The sequence below is a fragment of the Solea senegalensis genome, linkage group LG4 (genome assembly GCF_019176455.1).
Source record: "Solea senegalensis isolate Sse05_10M linkage group LG4, IFAPA_SoseM_1, whole genome shotgun sequence".
Classification (NCBI taxonomy): Eukaryota; Metazoa; Chordata; class Actinopteri; order Pleuronectiformes; family Soleidae; genus Solea; species Solea senegalensis.
In genome coordinates this window covers 16044698-16062648 of record NC_058024.1, presented here as the reverse complement: position 1 = coordinate 16062648, position 17951 = coordinate 16044698, and the positions used below count along the sequence as shown (strand labels likewise).

The following is a 17951-nucleotide window of genomic DNA, read 5'->3' as shown; positions in this document are numbered from 1 at the left end:
ATTACCGCCATGCTGTTAGCACTCAACCACTAATTGCATTCATCAACTCAAATCGCTATCACCGGGCTCTCCTCCGATTTCTATCAAAATCCAAAATATATATATATGTATCCTCATTTCTTTGAGTTTTACAATGGCTAGAGGTAACTCATAAATGGTGCGAGATAATGGTTCTACATGTGAGCTGTAATTTGAGAGGAAATGGAGATGGACAACTGCTGGCATATCTGATTCTGACACAGTGTGGATCTTCTGTGCTGCAGAGACACACAGAAGCAGATTCTACTGTCGTCCCAGTCAGTGTTAAGACTGAGAATCACGATGTTGCATTACAACAGTTTCTAATCACTAATAAACACTGCTTTGTGCGTGTGTGTGTGTGTAGTCGGCTGTGAGGACACATTTTGATTTGAACCTGTTTTTGTGAGGACATTTTGACATAACAATGACTTTAATGGACTTTTACAGGGTTATGATTTGGTTTTAGGGTTAGTTGTAGAATTAGGTTTAGATATAGGTTAGATTTAGATTAATTAAGTGTTAGGTTTAGGCATTTAGTTGCCATGTTTGAAATCCTATATTGTGTTACTTTCAAGGTCCAGCATGTAACCATTTCTAGGATTGATTAGCAGAAATTGAACATATAAATATAGGTATATAGTATAACTTATTTGTTTTTCATTGCCTTCACAATATAAGCCTTTTAAATCATTAAGGCAAAACCTTGCTTTACAGACGTGGCTATCGTATTCCTAGCCCAAACAGACAAACCAGACAAACACGGCCATTAGAAGATGCAGGTGTGTTGCCAACGAAGAAGAAAAACATCAAATTGCCAGCATACAGATACCAGACATGCTTGGGAAAGGGTTAATGGAGGAGGGGTATGTTTAATAAAAGTACATTTTAGGAATGCTTTATGAATACAATACACTAACATAATATTGCATATTTGTGTCTTTCACATGTGCAGGCAGCCTCCATCATCCACACATGCTCAGGCCAGACATGGTCATAAATTGTGCGCTGCACAATCGTAGACAAGGTCAGATGTCTTATGTTCACTGGGTCAAAGCAAAACAACAATGTCAATAACTGATGTTAACAACAGACCATCTTTCATCAGTCCATTCCTTTTTCTTGACACTTTACTTGAGGGCACTGTTATCATCTCCGACAACGTGATCTATGGAAACTAAAATTCTCAGTTTTCTGCCTCTGCATTTATTAGATGTTCTTTTCTATGACAAAACCTACAGTATATGCCAAGTGTGTGAATACAGTGAACCTATTGAAATTCTCTTAACACATCCACTCTCCCCCTGCTCCCATCTTTTGGCTACAAATCGCATATAGAGAGGATACAACCAAGGCCACACGCAACCACTCATGACTCATCTATACAGCTGCCATTCAGATGTGTATAGCAGAGGACGTTTGATGGTTTTCTAATCTCTATAGCTGCCACCAGGAGATGGGACAATCTGACCCCTATCATCCCTGCAGCCCATCTCAAACAGCCTAACATCTCCATCTCAATCTCCCTCTACTTGCTGTCTCGGGCAGCCAAAGTGTCGTCCATCTGCTCTCCAAATGTCAGGTCGAATGCTTGCCTGCAGCATCCCAGCACATCCCCAGGGTGGGGGTGACCTGCTCTGCCGCTGTTTGGTATAATGTCATGCTTTCCCAGGGCATGGGTTCCACACTGACCTGCTGTCTGAGCATGCAAGCTGATGTGTATGCTATCACATAACAACAGAGATCCACATACAGAATATATTTTGTGTCCTGGGTCGGTAAACTGGAGGAACACATGCACCAAAGCCCCTGATGAAATAATGAGGTGGGAAATGTACAAAGTGTGCATGGGTCCAGTGGGTTAGGATCAAAACCTTCCAACAAATTCTTTCTACATTTGAATTTATGCCCATAAAACCAAAAGTTTGTTCTGCAGTGAATAAATGCGTAAATGTGAGTACACTCACTTAAGACAATTATACTATTTAGTATCAAATAGACTTTTATTTTTGATAAAATAGAAATGTCTGTTAGACATTTCTGTACTGCACACTCAAAACAAAAATGAACAATGAATGAAAATGAACACATTGTATTACATGTATAAATACAACTATATTTTATTTTTAAAAGTTTATTAAGCATTAAAGAATTTAAATGTATTAACAATGTCACTGGTTTTTGATTTTACCATTGTCTTGAGCTCTGGAGAATCCTAAAGTAAAACAGTGGAGAGGGGGGAGAAGGTAAAGCCAATTTAGACAGAATAGGAAGAAAAAAATCCCCTGAAGCATGAAAATCAGCTTGAGGACGAGCTATTAGAATGCATCACACCGTTTTTAGAAAGTCTCTACCATAAGCAAATATGGAAATATTCCACTGAATTCAAATGAGAGCCACTGCATAGTTTCATCTCATTAATATGGCTGCATGTCCCCTTGTGTGCGTGAATAAAGAAAAGGACCTTGATTCGAGCAGTGTATACTGAATTTTTGAGTTATCTTATATTTAAAAATGTACCACAAGTTCACGACACTGCTGAGACCATTTTTATATCATTATGGTGGAGCATCAAAAGGCCTTGGTGGGGAAAGTGTGCCTGATTTAATACTAACCACATTTTAGCAGATGCCATTACAGACAATGACCAATGAACCACAGAGAGCTTGATTTTTTTTTTTTGGTGGGGAGGGTTTTATGAGACAGAATGAGTTACAGAATGAGTTTAGACCTGGTTGCATCATCGTCAGTCTAAATCCTATCTACAAGACCTAAACAAACTGCACGGGCAAAGTTTTTTGTTTTTTATTTATTTAATCCGTCCTGCCCAGTACCTAGGACATGTAATATGGTTGACTGCATGCCTTGTGGTATCGGACAGACCCAGTGCCCGGCCAATCCCCAGTTGCAGGCCGGTAATGATCCAGGTGCCTAGGTCGCCAAGCATCCCTGGACCGGCTCGGGGGTCAGAGGCCTAAGGGCTTGCCACCAAACATACAAGAGTGCTGATGCCCACCGGTGACCCCACCGGGTAGGCAGACCGCCGCCCACCACGGCACCTTCAGGGAGCTGCTATGCTACCCGGACACCCCCCAGGCCCAGCGTACGGGACCAGATTCCCCACGTCCAGTGATGCCCCCCGGCCACTACAGTCGCCCCCACCCAGACTGCCAGCCCCAACACGGCTGAGGGGTGAGCAGGAATCGGGCACCCATGAGACCACTCACCACCACCCCCTGCCCCAGCCTACCAGTGAATGATTTGGTGTTGTGTGCATGTGTGTGTGATGTGTGATAAGAGGTATGTTGGTATCTAGTGTGCAGTTAAAATGGAGGGGGAAGATGTGGCACGAACACACCACTGCTGGCAGACATTGCCCCGCCCCCCCCAGAGCGCAGGCCCCAGGGGGGATCAACCCCCCCGCCAGGGTCCAACCCCATCCCCCAAGCACTCCGCGGGCCCTAGTGTGCCCGAACTACATGGGCAAAGTACCTGTAATTGTATTTGCTAACTGTCTCATCAGACCACTCTCCTCTTGTACAGTCTCTCCATCACCACTCTTTCATGACTAGCTAATGAATGTAGATGGTGCTCCAGGGGATGCAGTGGTCTTATTACAGGGGTTATGTGTGCATGCTGCAAGCCCAGCATGCTCCAGTCAGGCTATGGTGAAAGGTTCAATTGCTTTGGCGAAGCCCCCACCTCAATACACAGAAGGGCTAAAGAGGTTTGTTTATTGGGTCCACCTTGATCTGACCTCTGTAGCTCAGGGACAGGCTGCGTGATTACCTAAGCGTCAGTGCAGCACACGGCGAATGGGGCCAGGGGACTAGTGTAGAATGTCTCTCCCCCTCTCTCTCTCACCTAATAAATCAAAGGAATAAGCGCACATACAAAATAAGCAGGGACAAATGCAAAACCAAAGAGAGAGAGTCACGTTAGCCTGAAGATTAAATGGTCTGTCCAACATGTTTGCAGTCAAACGAGTGGGACTTACTATAGTCCACAGTCAGTCTACAGTGCAATCGTCAAATACATTCAGGAAATATTACATGTATTGATTAGATGAGAGGGTGAAAAGTAAACATGATGCTGTATACTCCAAGAATGATGAGTTACAGTGGATAAAAAGGCCATTCAAATATAATAAATATAAATAATAACAGACTCCGATCATAGGTGCTGGGGGAGTAAAGGTATAGTTTGGATTTTTGAGTTGTATGACACAGAGAGAGAGAGAGAGAGAGAGAGAGAGAGCTTGTGTCACAGAACTAACAGGTTATAAACCACAAACATGCATGCATTATTATAACATGTTTAAACAATAAAACTGCCGCCCATCTTTTCTCTCTCCTCTCTCTCTGTCCGTTCTCTCTCCGTTCTCTCTCTTCCTTATATGTGTAGGAAGACGATGGTTCATTCCATGTAGGATTTTCCCTACACGGTTCATCTTCATCAGTTTCATACTCGTGTTTGTTTGTTTCATTTCCCTCACTCTCTCTGACTAACAGGCAAGGAACCTCGTGTTTCTTGTGACTTGCACGGGTTACCTGGTTAACCTGTGATGCTCTGTTGACCTTCCCTTCCCCTCCCTCCTACCTCATCCTTCACTCTGCTCATCTTCACGTACAGTACATTTCTTCATTCCCCATTCCTTTCTCATCAGTATGTGCACACCTCTTTCACATCTCATTCATCTTCTGGGGGTTCTGTGATCAGCTAAGGTTGAACAACGCTGAGAAAAATACCCCACTCAGAAAGTCTCACTTCACCCGATCTACGTCCCCCCTCTAACCTCCAGACTAATATCCACCTAAGTCCCTGCACTCAACATCCGATGCATTTATTTGAATTAAATCCTTTAACTTGCATACTGATATAGTACGGTCCTTCCTAGTAAGCATCAGAAGACATTTGAGTTCTGGCTTAAAAAAACACCACAGCATGTTGAAATTTGCAGGAGATGGGTATTTGAACAAGCACCGCATACAATTAGTGCACAATCTGCTCATCGCACTCCATCGCCAAAGCCAAAGGCATCAAAACAGCGTTTGAAATATAGTTTTATTTTTCACTGTATGTATATTGTATGTGTCCCAAATCCCATAACATAAAGTATACTATATGTACACAGAGCACAGCATCACTATATATATATATATATATATACGATACATGAAGGCAACAACATAGCAGACATTATATTCTACATACTGAGTTTCGAGTATAGTCTGGGGCAAAGCAAAATAAAATTAGATGCGGAGGTGCCATCAGGATAATTTAAAGGAAATGTAGACTAATACAATATTATACTCTAATACATATATTAATTGTATTAATTTAATAAATAAATGTTTTAATTAAATTGGAACACACCTAATAAGATACATATAACATACAATGTCCCTGTTTGTGAGTAATTTGTCATGTAATGAGATTTGATGCTCTTTCAAAGTTTGTTTTGTTTTCAGCTAAAAAGGAGATATTTCCCTGAATTGAGTGCCATTAGTCTTCCAGTGGCGTAAGGCTCATTACTTCAATGTGTAGTCACAGTTTCTGCTACGCCCAGGGATCAGGCCATCTTTCCATTAATGGAAATCATTTTGTCCCATGTCACACACAAACACAAAAATGAACCCACACACATACTGTACTGGTATACCTTCCCCGAGATGCCTGACTTGCTGACGGCTTAATAGTTGAATTCCCATGTGCATATTTTTTGCCAATGAGAGGAGACGGCGAGAAAGATCAGCCAATTGTTTCAGTTTCATTTGCAAATCTCAGTGAAGTTAATGTTGCCAGCACATGTGACATACTGTGACTCATGAATGAATTTATACAGGATGCTGTTGGTGCAGCTTAATTGTAACTAATACAGAACACAATACATGATTTTAAAGTTTACTAAAATTACAGAAATTAAAAGGTTTAAGACTGCTGCATCTTTAAGGACCCCATTTAAATCTACAGTGCGCAAGGTGTCGAGGGGTTGTATTTGTTGTCTACATTATTTGTGGATATGTTTCTGCTGTAACATCAGTGAAGCCACTCAGAATTTTGCTTGCCATTCCTTTTTAACTCCACCCGCGCCTGTGCTTGCTGCACTGCTATTTAAATGGTGAATGCAGGAGTGAACAATTCCCTGCTGAGGAGATGGAGATGGAGATGGAGCTGCTCGTGCGCATTCTTGGTGCACTGGTTAGGCTGATTGGGCAAAACAGGGGAGACAGAATGGAGAATAAAGAAATGCCTAATAAAACGTCAAAGCTGAAAAAGCAGTGTTTAAAAGAAAAAAAAACTCAAGGAACTTTATTATTATTAACAATAATAATAATAATAATAATGAGCCAACGTCAGGTTTGGAGTTAAGAACAAGCCTCAGAAGATGATTGTGATGAGACAGGAGTGCACAGTCTCACGCGATGTGCAGCTGAGACACAAATAATTGCTCTGTTAAATTCAAGACGATATGTAGTGTTGGCAATAATGTGTAAAACACTTTGCTCATTATTTTGATTCCCAGCTGAAGAGGCAGTACAACAGTTTACTAATGGAGGTGGAAAAAGAGAGAACAGCAGCCCATATGGTTACTGTAACCTCAGTGTTGAGATCTGAAGGATGCGCCTGTGTGTCTGTGCCATTTCACTCACATTTTCTGAAAATATTACCAGGTAGAGGATGAAATGAACTGTACCCGGGACAGAGCCCTGAGGAACACTGGAAATGACTGGGGAGTGCTGTGATGTGTAGTTTCTGAGTTGAACAAAGTGATTGTAGAGCAGGATGGTATGGGAAATAGAGTCTAGAATCAGCTGCCATTAACCAATGATACGTAATTTTGGTTTTGTGCTGTGGGAAGGGCAGAACATAGATAGTTATTGGAAAGATGAGAATGGACCAGTTTTTTCAGGTACTTTTGAGATGTTGTTCATCGGTCTGTAATTATCGAAGTTATGGGAGGCAGCATTAGGTTTTTCACAAATGTTCATACACCACAAAAGTGGGTGGATACTAATTTCCAATGACGCAAGATTGAAATCACCATGGACTCACAGTGCAGTGTGTGATGGCGAGGATAATTGTTATTAGATCATACCAGTACAATGTCCATCCACACAAAGGTTCCCAGACTTAGTTACATTTGATATTGCATGTAAAATGCTGAATTTTGTTATTGTTTGTTATAAGTACAACAGTAATAATAATATACAGCAAGATATTCTGCACAGGATTTCTTTTCTTTTTTCTTAAAATTGCTAGCAATTAATATTTACACGTTTACATTTTTTCAGTGCACAATTGCATTGTATCGAGCTGCTAAAGGGCAGGGGGCTGTGTGTGTAGGCAGTGGGTAGAACCATGCTGTAAAGAGCTGAAAAGGTGTGTAACATCATTTAGGTAATCAAGATCAACAGGGTCTTGGCTGTAGATTAAGGGGAACATAACCCTTCTCTCGTCACCTGGCTCTGTGGAGCTGGTTTGTTCAGCTGAGGAATGAGCACTGGCTCAAGTCTTTCGTCTGATTAAAAAGAAAGAAATGTCTATGCTGCTAAGGAGCGGTGTTATAATATATAATAAGTTATATATATAAGTTATATATAAGTTATAATATATATTATATTCAAATTATTCCCACTCTGCAGATGTGTGTTTCTTGTGAATGAGGCCATCATCTCAGACAGAGAGGGTGCGTCTGTGCTGTGTGACAGTGAAGGACACCCCCTGCCCTCAGCGCTGTCTCAGTCTGGGTCAGTGACAGGCTTAGGTCTGGCTGAAGTGCAACAACATGCTTTTTGCTGGCAATTTTGAGGTCCGATCAAGCAATACGCTTTGATATATGACAACTTGTGCAACACCACGAATGGATAAATTAAATATTAAAAACTCAGCTGAACTTCTCTTGTCAACACCATCGCTGTCGAGCGCTGCGGTGATTTTGCTCCACACTGTTGCTTTCTGACTTCCTTTGATCCCCCTTTTAAGGCTGACAAACAGAATCACCTTGTTATTTTGGAAATTCCTTCCTTCCTTCTGAAGCCTCTCTCCTTGATCGTATTCCACATCTCAGTGTCGTAAACTCAGGGGGTGAGGTCTCAAAGCCATAAATGCTGGGAAATTTGGGTGGGATGCACACATTTCATGAATCACATGCGAGACGTGGCGTGCACTGATTTCCGCATGTGAATCTGCACCAGTTTCTTGATAAATGTGAGCTTCTTCCATCGTGCCTACTCAGTCGTGACTTAAAACGTGTCACTCCATGTGCAGTCATGTGGAGCTGAAGGTATGTGATTTTATATTTAACCATCAATTATTACAAGCTTCAGTATCAGGATAAAAATATGTGCATAATTGTGATCACCTGCTGCAGACTTTGTGTTGCAAAATGCAAAATATTTTATCAAGGAAACCGTATTGTACCTATGTGGCTTCTGTGCGATGATGCACTGGTCAGTTGTCCCCAGAGAGACATCATACAGATGGTCAGCAGCAGCGCCTTTCTGCACATATTCTGCAGGTCCCTCTTCCGCATTCTGGAAAAACAGTAAAGAAAAGAATTAGGAATTTTTCACTTCACATAAAGACTGGAGCAGCTACTTATGACAAGTAAACATTTAGCAGTAAGACACAGTTTAAGTGGGTTCCTTATGTCAGTTGTTGACATTTTTCCCCATATGTGTGGGTTTTCTCTAGGTACTCCTTCTTCCTCCCACAGTCCAAGGACATGGTGGTTAGGGTTAAGTTAATGGAGACTCCACACTGAGTGTTGGAGTGAATGTACGCATGAATGGTTATTTATCTGGTCCTTTTGTCCTTTGGTTCTTTTGGCCACGTAACAGCAATATTTTAGCTTGCACACAAGCAGCAAGGTAAATCTGTGTTAATTTTCTGGGTCAAGTTGACAAAACACATCATTAAAATGATACATCATTCACGTGATATATTGCATGCCGATTAAACAAAGTCTTAGACTGCATTCATGTGTAATTATAATGGCATGCACTGCATGCAGTGCAGGTATCTTGCAGACACATTCAACAATAATTTTATGAGCCATAAACACACTGCAATTTATAAGACCAATTTAGCTCTTGAAACAGAACAAATGAAGACTGTTTACACTCTCTGTCTCGGCTCGCCCACTTGTTGTCAAGCCTGCTACCTGGGAGGTGAGTAATGCTGTTTGTGTGGTCTGTCTTAATGTGCTCTGCTCGGTAATCTTCTTGTACTTTCAGTTGAGCTGTTGTTCAGTAATTCTCTCCATCACCATCCCAGAGGCCCCCGTGGAGAGCGAAACAAGCAATGCAATCAGTGGCTCATCTGACTGCCAACAGAGCTGGCCTCCTCTCTCGTGAGAAACCAGTCACATATCACAGCTCTGCTTTGAACTGCGTTTCAGTGCAGCCTCTTGGTTTTGTGCTTATCTAGCTGAGGCTTACATATGAGGGAAATGCTTTTGCAATGACTGCCTTTGTACTGACAGCAGAATATGGGTGAGATCTTAATGGGATGTTCTTGTTCTGTGCTGTCTCAGACATCTGACACAATCAAACTGTTATGAGCAAGCAAACTGAAGACAGACATAGGCGCAGTGTCTTTAACAGCACCCGCAGATTTATGAAGGGACTATTCAAAGCCCGTGTTTTACATCTACACTCATCACTGTTGTAAGGTGAGGCAATAAAGACAAATAATCCAGCATTGGATTAGAAGGACAATAAAAAAAAATTTTAATAAAAAAAGCAGCAGCCATTTAAGACTGTGATTGGCTGAGACACTGTTTAAAATGTCAACTTGAGGATGCCCATGCATTTTTGACCTGGAGGCATTGTTTTGTGAAGCAACCATCACTTAATCTTCAATTTATCTAAATATCTAAATAGTTCATCTGTAACTGCAAATTTGATTCTCTTGACGACGACAGCTTAACCACGGGCACCGTCTGAATTGTCTGGCTCCTGCAGAATATTATGTCACAAAGGCGGGCGGCGTCAAAACAAAAGTGTTTGATACGATGATTTGAATTGTTTGTAAGGGACAGGCCGGCTAAAGTCATAGTCCCACAGAGCTAGAGAACTAATTTTCACCTGCAGTCCCTGAAGTTTGATTCACTACCTCTGAGTACAGCCCTGACATGTAACCAGTTTAACAGGCTATGTGATTTAAATGTTGCTGGGGGTTTTTTTTTAACCAAAAACAAAGCAGTGCTGTAAATATGTATCATGTATCTCTGCCCTGCTGAGTAATTTCACCTCACTTTTAATGTATTACTTTCATGTATAATGTTTCCTCTATTTTTGCTCATCTTACAGAAGAAATATTAAATCAATAACTATATCTATAATCTATAATTCTGTCTGCTGAACTCTAAGTATATCATATTAATATTTGGAATCTCAGTACATATTGTCCTGCTTGAAAATGAAATGCCAAGCACTGAGTCATTGAGTCTTTAATGATTTGTTTTTGGTTTGGACATTTTGGAGGCCTGGCTTGATTCATAACTAGATTTAAATGTATGCTAGCATATCCACACTTTCAGATATGAGCCTAGTGGTGTTCAGGTGATTTGTTGGGAAAAGTGCCACAGAGAATGGCCTCATCAGTGTAAACCTACTTAGGAAAAGTCTGCTTTCTACATGCAGAAAGCAAACACTGAGGTGCATACACACACTGTGGTGGTCAACTTGGATGAAGTTCAGATATCAGTCTGTAAACCTTTTGCGTCATTTCTTAAATCAACATCATCTTAAAGCTGTAGTGTAAAACTGTAATAATATATAAACAAATGTTGTCAACCATTGTCAAATGAGTTCATACAATTCTGATGACACTGAGCAGCTCCACATGACTCGCTCTATGTTCCTCAACATAGCAGTGTTTACTATTTGTGTCTGCAGTGATGTGAAGGTGGAAGCATAACAGTTACGCCAGTAAAGCTAGATGGCAGCAAAGTTTAGGTGAAGGAATTATTCCCAACATTAGTGAGATGACACAAATGTTGAAAGTGAATTTTTGATTAAGGAATGGGTGAGGTAGTGAAACACCAAAACAAATGTTGAAATAGAATATTTGGAATATAGACATATATGGGTAGCAGTATGATGTTTTTGTATTTGCAGGTACTCAAGGCACTAGTTTGGAGCCTTAATATTAGCTCCATAATATGAGTTATCTCTCAACCAACTAACCATCCAGCCACACGACCACTTCACCAGTGTTTATTTCTTACGTGCATTCATACACTGGCTTGTGTTCAGGATAGCAGCTGAAACAAAACTGTGACTCAGCACTGTCCATGGTGCTGAAATGAAGGACAGTCAAGAGAGGCTCATCACAATTAGTACATGGGACAATGCTCATATTGTGTTACCTAGATACAAGAGGAGTCAGCTGGGGATACTCATATTTGGATTGATACATCACTGTGAAACAGAAATAGCCCGTTCTCTTTTCCTGTGATATTTGTGGATTGGAGCTTAACTGAATTTATTAGCATGACATTAATTGTAGGAGACAGGCTGATTAAATACAGGAAGATCATGAAGACCAACAGCTGAGGCTATCATGAAAGCAATAGCGATCACTGACATTCTTTTAGAAAAGGATCTTCATTGTCATTATGCAACTGAAATTGCACAACAAAAGGAAGAGGTCCAATGGAGGGTTGATCAGAGCCGCTGCGACTGAGTGCGCCGCTATAATGGACCAACCTTAGTGATATGTGTCTAACATTCATACAGGATGTGATGTTTGATGATGGGAGGAAACCGGAGAGCCCGAAGGAAACAGACACGGGGGGAACCTGCAAACTTCACACAGACTGTGAATCAAACCAAGCACCTTCCTGCTGTGAGGCAACAGTGCTAACCACTAAGCCATCATACCACCAGAGTGAATTAGTATAGAAAAAGCTACCACGAGGTGTTTTACTTGGTGCTTTCTAGAGACTAAGGGGCAGCTGCATGAACAGTCATCCATCTTCTAGCACTTTATCCTCCACATGAGGGTCGTGGGGGGAGCTGTGCCAATCGCAGCTGATATAGGGTGTTAGGCAGGGTACACCCTGGACAGTTTGCCAGTCCGTCACAGGGCCAAATAGAGACCAACAACCATTCTCTCTCTCTCGCATTCACACCTACAGTCAATTTAGAGTGTCTACTGCAGTTAATCCCCATATTGCACGTTTTTGGACTGTAGGAGGAAAACGGAGAACCCGGAGAAAACCCAAGCACACACAGGGAGAACATGCAAACTCCATGCAGAAAGGCCCTTGTTCAGACCGGGTGGCGAACCCGGGTCCCCACACGGTTAAAAGCTGCTGCAGAAACTAAGACGGATGCTGATGTTGTGACTTGTATTCCTCTGCATTTAAAAAGAAAAGGAAAACTGTGAGTCAAAGTGCATGCCCGTTTAGTGGTGTAAATTAAGTTCTTAACTTCAGATGTAATTCAGGTGAGCATTTGATTGCATGTGTACTAAGTTGTGGAGAAAACTGCAGCAGTCATCACAGGCCGAGAAGACAAGCTGAGAGGATTTTCCCCACAGTGTTTTTCTATGGTTTGTAAGTACTCATTTTATCTGTAATTCTCACAGCTGTTGGTTGCGAAAAAAATCCTCAACGATTACAGTCAAGATATAACTGACACACAAAAGTGCACATGCACATTCACAGCAGCGACTGCCCTGAAGCGATAACACAGAGGCGTGTGTTTTCACACAGTGAACAGACAGTAGACTGGTCTGAGGTGACAACGGTGCTGGTCGGAGGTCAAAACAAAACCTGTGTGCTGTTGTTCAAGTTAGTCATTTTTAACTCTATAATATCTAAATGTGACAAGCTGCCAGGCATGCTCTGCAGTCTTACCCAAGGCCAGGCCTTCCCTCACTTAACAGCCATTATACTAACACAGAACATGGGGAAATCAGTCCAGCTGTAAAACCTTCAATTATAGCAAAGGTCCATGGGCTACAAATGCTGGTCCAGCATACAATACTCAGTCAAAAACACACTTTCATTTCAGTGTAAGTTCACTACGACGTATTAATGTCCGGTCAAGTGTAGACATCTAGGACGTGCTGTGTGACATGATATTGGACTGCTGTGAACCTGAACTTGACTAAATGACAAGCAAGAGAAGTTATGACAATTCAGAGAGAGAAAGAGAAAATGACACCATCAACCTAACATGATCTGCTGGTCTCTGTCTTCTGAACGTGGCATTATTTCATGGAGGGGTGAAATGAATGCTGACAGCAGTCTATTGTCATATTTACTGTATTACAAAATGAAGAGTATTAGCAAAGGACATAATTGATGTTGTGTTTTAAATTGTTACTGGACATGACATGATGAAAACATAATGGGTAAATTGCAGTCTTTTCAGTTTGATGATTGTGTTTTTTTTTTCAAATTGCAATTTTCATTTGAAAACAACACATTTTTCAGGCCTTCTGTTTTTCCTGCTGTGGTTTCTGTTTCACCAATCTCCCACACACTATATAAACTGCACTATATAAACTCTACAAGACTCTGCCAGATTGTCATTCACCCTCGTGGTAGAAGTGTCTGCCAACCTTTCTGCGGTTTGTTCTTCTGAGATCGGGTTACCCTGCCCGTCCGCCTGAAGCTACCTGTACCGAGGATCACCGACCAGCCTTTTTGTCATAGCCTGCCAGATTCAGTTGGCCACATCTGCCACACTGACATTGGTCTGGCTATCTGGATTCGAACACAGTGCCCCTGTTGTAAATCTGTGTGGTGCAGATGTGTGACCTAGCCAGGACACATTGAAAGACCGCCCAGCAAGACACCAGAGACGCATGTTAATGTCACATGTAAATGCATGAGGTGAAGTGGAATCCAATCACTACCTGAACACAGAAAAACTGCACTACTTATTTGCATGTCTACAGCACATCGACGAAGAATGATCACAAGCGTGAGGAAAACTTGGTTATGCACGTAGATAGTTTTGGGCACTGTGAGTAACCTCTTGTAAGGTTTCAGCACAAAAAGCACCTGGTCAGGGCAAGAAAAATAACATTTTTTTTATTGCATTGCAACATCCACTCAATAAAACCACATCACAATATCTTTATAACACCGTAACAAATCTTCCTGTGTGGTGTCTACAACTAGTCTAAAACTGCTGTATGCCACTGGGTGGACATCTTGCAATTGTCAAGCTTCACATCCCCATCAAATCCTCCTGGTAATATTTGCCTCAACATATTTCTGTTCCTTATTGTAAAATGTGTTTTCTGCTCAGGTGAATACGAGCTACTTAAGTCTCTGGATAAATGGACTGAGGAATTCAACCACAACATGATGGAATTTGCACCAAATGTATTTTTCTACCCATAAATCCTGAGAAATCGTACAGATAAGTGGAAAAAAAGGAAGAAGAAGGAAAAATATGCATTACTCACAAACAACAAGTGCCTGCCGGTGACAGCTTTTGCTCAGCAGGACTGATTACCTGACACAATTATAATTTCTCAGGGAATAGTGCATTGCACGTAATCGAATGCACAGTTAACACTGCAGCATATGGCTCAGTTGGTGCATGATCTTATGAGTATGTAACTATGACAGTATTATACAAGAAAGTCAATACATTTCACCTCATTTATATTCCTTTCATCAAAAAAATATAATCAATTTAATTAAATACGTATTTGTGCAGCTTAAGACTTATTATTATAGTTTCAACAACACTGGTTTTCATGCTGTAACACCTACAGAAGTGGAGTGTAATTAACATTGCATTGTTTTTACTCAATTTTATTTAGATGTCTTGTTAGTGCAGAAGTTAACTATACCAAGTTTGACTTATCAACCAAAACTTAAAGTTTCCCCCAGCAAATGCAGAGTTGATACAAAAAATAAGTCATGTTAAATTATTATGGGTTAAACACAAAAATGTGAAAACATTTGGATACAATCATGAACTTGTGGTTAAACTGTAAAAATGTCATGACAACAGGAAATTAAACTGACAGATGAGATGAAAATGCCACAAAGTTGGTCTAGTCTTTCCTGAGGACACAAACTCTGAACAGATTGTGTGATCAAACAGTCCAAGGCAAAAAAAAAAGTTCATTCAGATTCAGAAGGACATTCAGTCACAAAAGCCAATGAGAGTATGTGAACAAACTAGCGGATGATGCTATCAGTCTGTATCCATGTGTTTATTTAGAAATCTTGGGACTTTTAGTAAGATCCCAAGACCCTGAAAAATCACCAGCCATGGTCATTGTCAAGTGTCTGCTCCTGCATCTTATGTGTGCATCTCATTAAAATCTGCCAAAGAGTGTGGCTATATGAGCACTTTGGTATTTCAGGAAATCACAATGTTGCTTTTCTCGAAATAAATCTATAAATATTTAATTGTATTATTCCATTTGTGTGAAGCTAAATCAAACTAACACCAATGTTAGTCAGTATGTGGACGTGCATATAGTCCACGTACTGTAGACAAAGAGAGGAAGGTGCTCTGTGGCTCCTGACTGTGGCTCCCAAGGCAACACAAGGTAACACAAGGTAACACAAGGTAACACAACCAAGGTGACAGCGTTTGAAGACCTATTAGTTTGTACTGTTAAGCAATGGCCTGTCCACATCTGTGGAACAAATTGGCTTCCATTCAGACTATCAATACGTGTTATAAACATACAAAAACACACATGTAAACATAGCAACATTGTTTTGGGTTTTTTTGGCTTGAATAAGTCACCTTCTACCATGCCTAATGACAGAGAAAATATGAGTTATGGAGGAAAGTAGAGGAATCTGATGGCAGGTCACGACTGCGATTTTTGGCTTTTGTTTCAAGGTAGTTAGACTAAGAATAACATCATTGACAGAAGGACAAGGAGGAAAGTTTTGTTGCCTTGCTGTGGGACAGCCCCACTGGTGAGGAGGCTGTGTGCTCTGGGACTGCTGGTTTAGCAGGTAAGTAAAGTAGAGCAATAGTACACACGTGTACAGGTATACTGTATGTGTGTCTGCTACATGTGCATCATGTACTTGATTGTTTTTTGTGGTAATGGTATATTTATTTTGTGCTGTTTAGTGTGTTTGGAGAGTCGTATTGGCCTGCAGCACGTAACATTGTGTCAGTGTTGTGTGGACAAATATGGGGGGGATTTGCTGTATATCTGGTAGGTGTAGGTGGATTTGGGGTATTTTAAGTAGCATTTGAGTGTGAGTCTCCTCTGGCACTGGGAATTAATACTGCTGTCCTGCTAAATTGACGATTTAAGCAGAACAATGTAATTTCTCTTTGCTTTTCCTGTTGTGGACAACAGCTGGTGCCAACTTGTCTGTGCTCTGTCACTGGGTTTTAATGTATTTTAATGTATTCCATGAAAAAGGATAATTAAATAAATAAAACTGCTCAGGTCGTATCAGCCTTCACGGTGTTGCTACCTGTTTTAAGGGGCTACAGTAGTAGAGGTAGTGCGTAGAATGGAGAACTGCATCCATGTGCCAATGTTCGCTTCCCACCAGGCTAGGTGTAGTGATATTTTGGAAGCAGCAGACCAAAGGAGACCGAGCACTTAGTTCCAGAAGCCAGCATTAGACTCAAGCCTATTGGAAAACATTCCCCAGGGTGCAGAGGCAGAGGTCATCTCAGTGTAGCTGCAGTTCTCTGACACACTTGGCTAGTCCCTCTATCTCATTCTGTCCGTCTCTATCTCTCTATCTCCCACTGCGATACAGTGTGGTCTACTTGCTTCTGACTCATCCTGTGTCCTCGCAGCATGTTCTGTGCCACTGGACACACAGTACAACACAGCATGGATCAGATAGTTGTCCTAGAGCATCAGCACACGGCACAGGGAGACAGAGGAAGAGTCTCACGCTGCAGGTTTATACAAGCAAGAGGTATAATTTGTTTTTCCATTCAGGCATTATTTTGTGTAATGAACCAAACAGATTTCTGTATCTGTATCTCCACCCAAGCATGGTGATGACAATTGCAGTGACAACTAATAATGTGCAATTCAATTTATATTTGTTATATACTGTATACATATATACATATATTCATATATATATATGAATATAAAATGAGTCACTCCTTATAATGCTGGTGACAGAAGGTGTCATCATTTCACTGAAGAAGACAGTGATGATGAATGACAGGGAAAATAGTGTTAACAAGTTCACATCAATCCATTCTATTTGCAATTAAGTTGCAGTATATTAGGTTTGTATAACTATGTATTGTAGTCACATTTTAAAGCACTGGCGCATTTTTCAAAAATTAGAAAACCTACACTGGTACAAAAATAAATAAAAATAATCATTGACAATATAACCTTTATTCAATCACCTTTACTTTATATGAATATTAAGTGAGTATTTACTGTGAACATTTCCATTACCACTAAGAACACTTCAAAATACCAGGGTTTTTTTTTTTTGTATTATTTGTTCTGTAAAAACTAAAGTCTGTGAATAATATCTCATAATACAGTATTAGCCAAATTCTGTTGGTCAAACTCTGGTTTCATACAAATTTGCCAGTAATAAATAGGTTTTATGTTTGACAGTTTGTTTGATTTGTCAGCATCATCAAATCTTTTGCCAATAATGTGAATAACCTGAAACCCAGTTACAGTGATAAATGTTCGTTATGTTGTGGATACGTTACAGTAATTTGCATTTTATGCTGCAAGTTATTATTCTAATTCCTTTGTTTTTCTTATTTGAGCTGTTGTCACATCTGATAATAAGCCAGTTACAAAATGCTGTTTAGGGCATTGTGTACCACTGACTTAAACGAATATTCAAAACCATTAGAAGTGTGACATATAGCGAATGCCTGAGCTCTACTATCAAAGTAATTGCCAGGTGGATCTTCAAGCTTTACTTCCACATTTCCTCCAACAATGTGCCTGCTGAGGCAGAAAATTAT

At 40.7% G+C, this 17951-nt stretch overlaps 1 protein-coding gene across 1 annotated transcript in view; it reads right to left on the bottom strand.

The window, feature by feature from the left end:
• tafa3a (TAFA chemokine like family member 3a) overlaps positions 1 to 17951 on the bottom strand; it is an 87301-nt gene that overhangs the window by 33108 nt on the left and 36242 nt on the right. Inside the window, exon 2 of the mRNA XM_044023180.1 lies at positions 8443 to 8555. Within this exon, the coding sequence (XP_043879115.1) occupies positions 8443 to 8554 (112 nt within the window). The 5' untranslated portion in view covers position 8555. The remainder of the gene's footprint in view (positions 1 to 8442; positions 8556 to 17951) is intronic.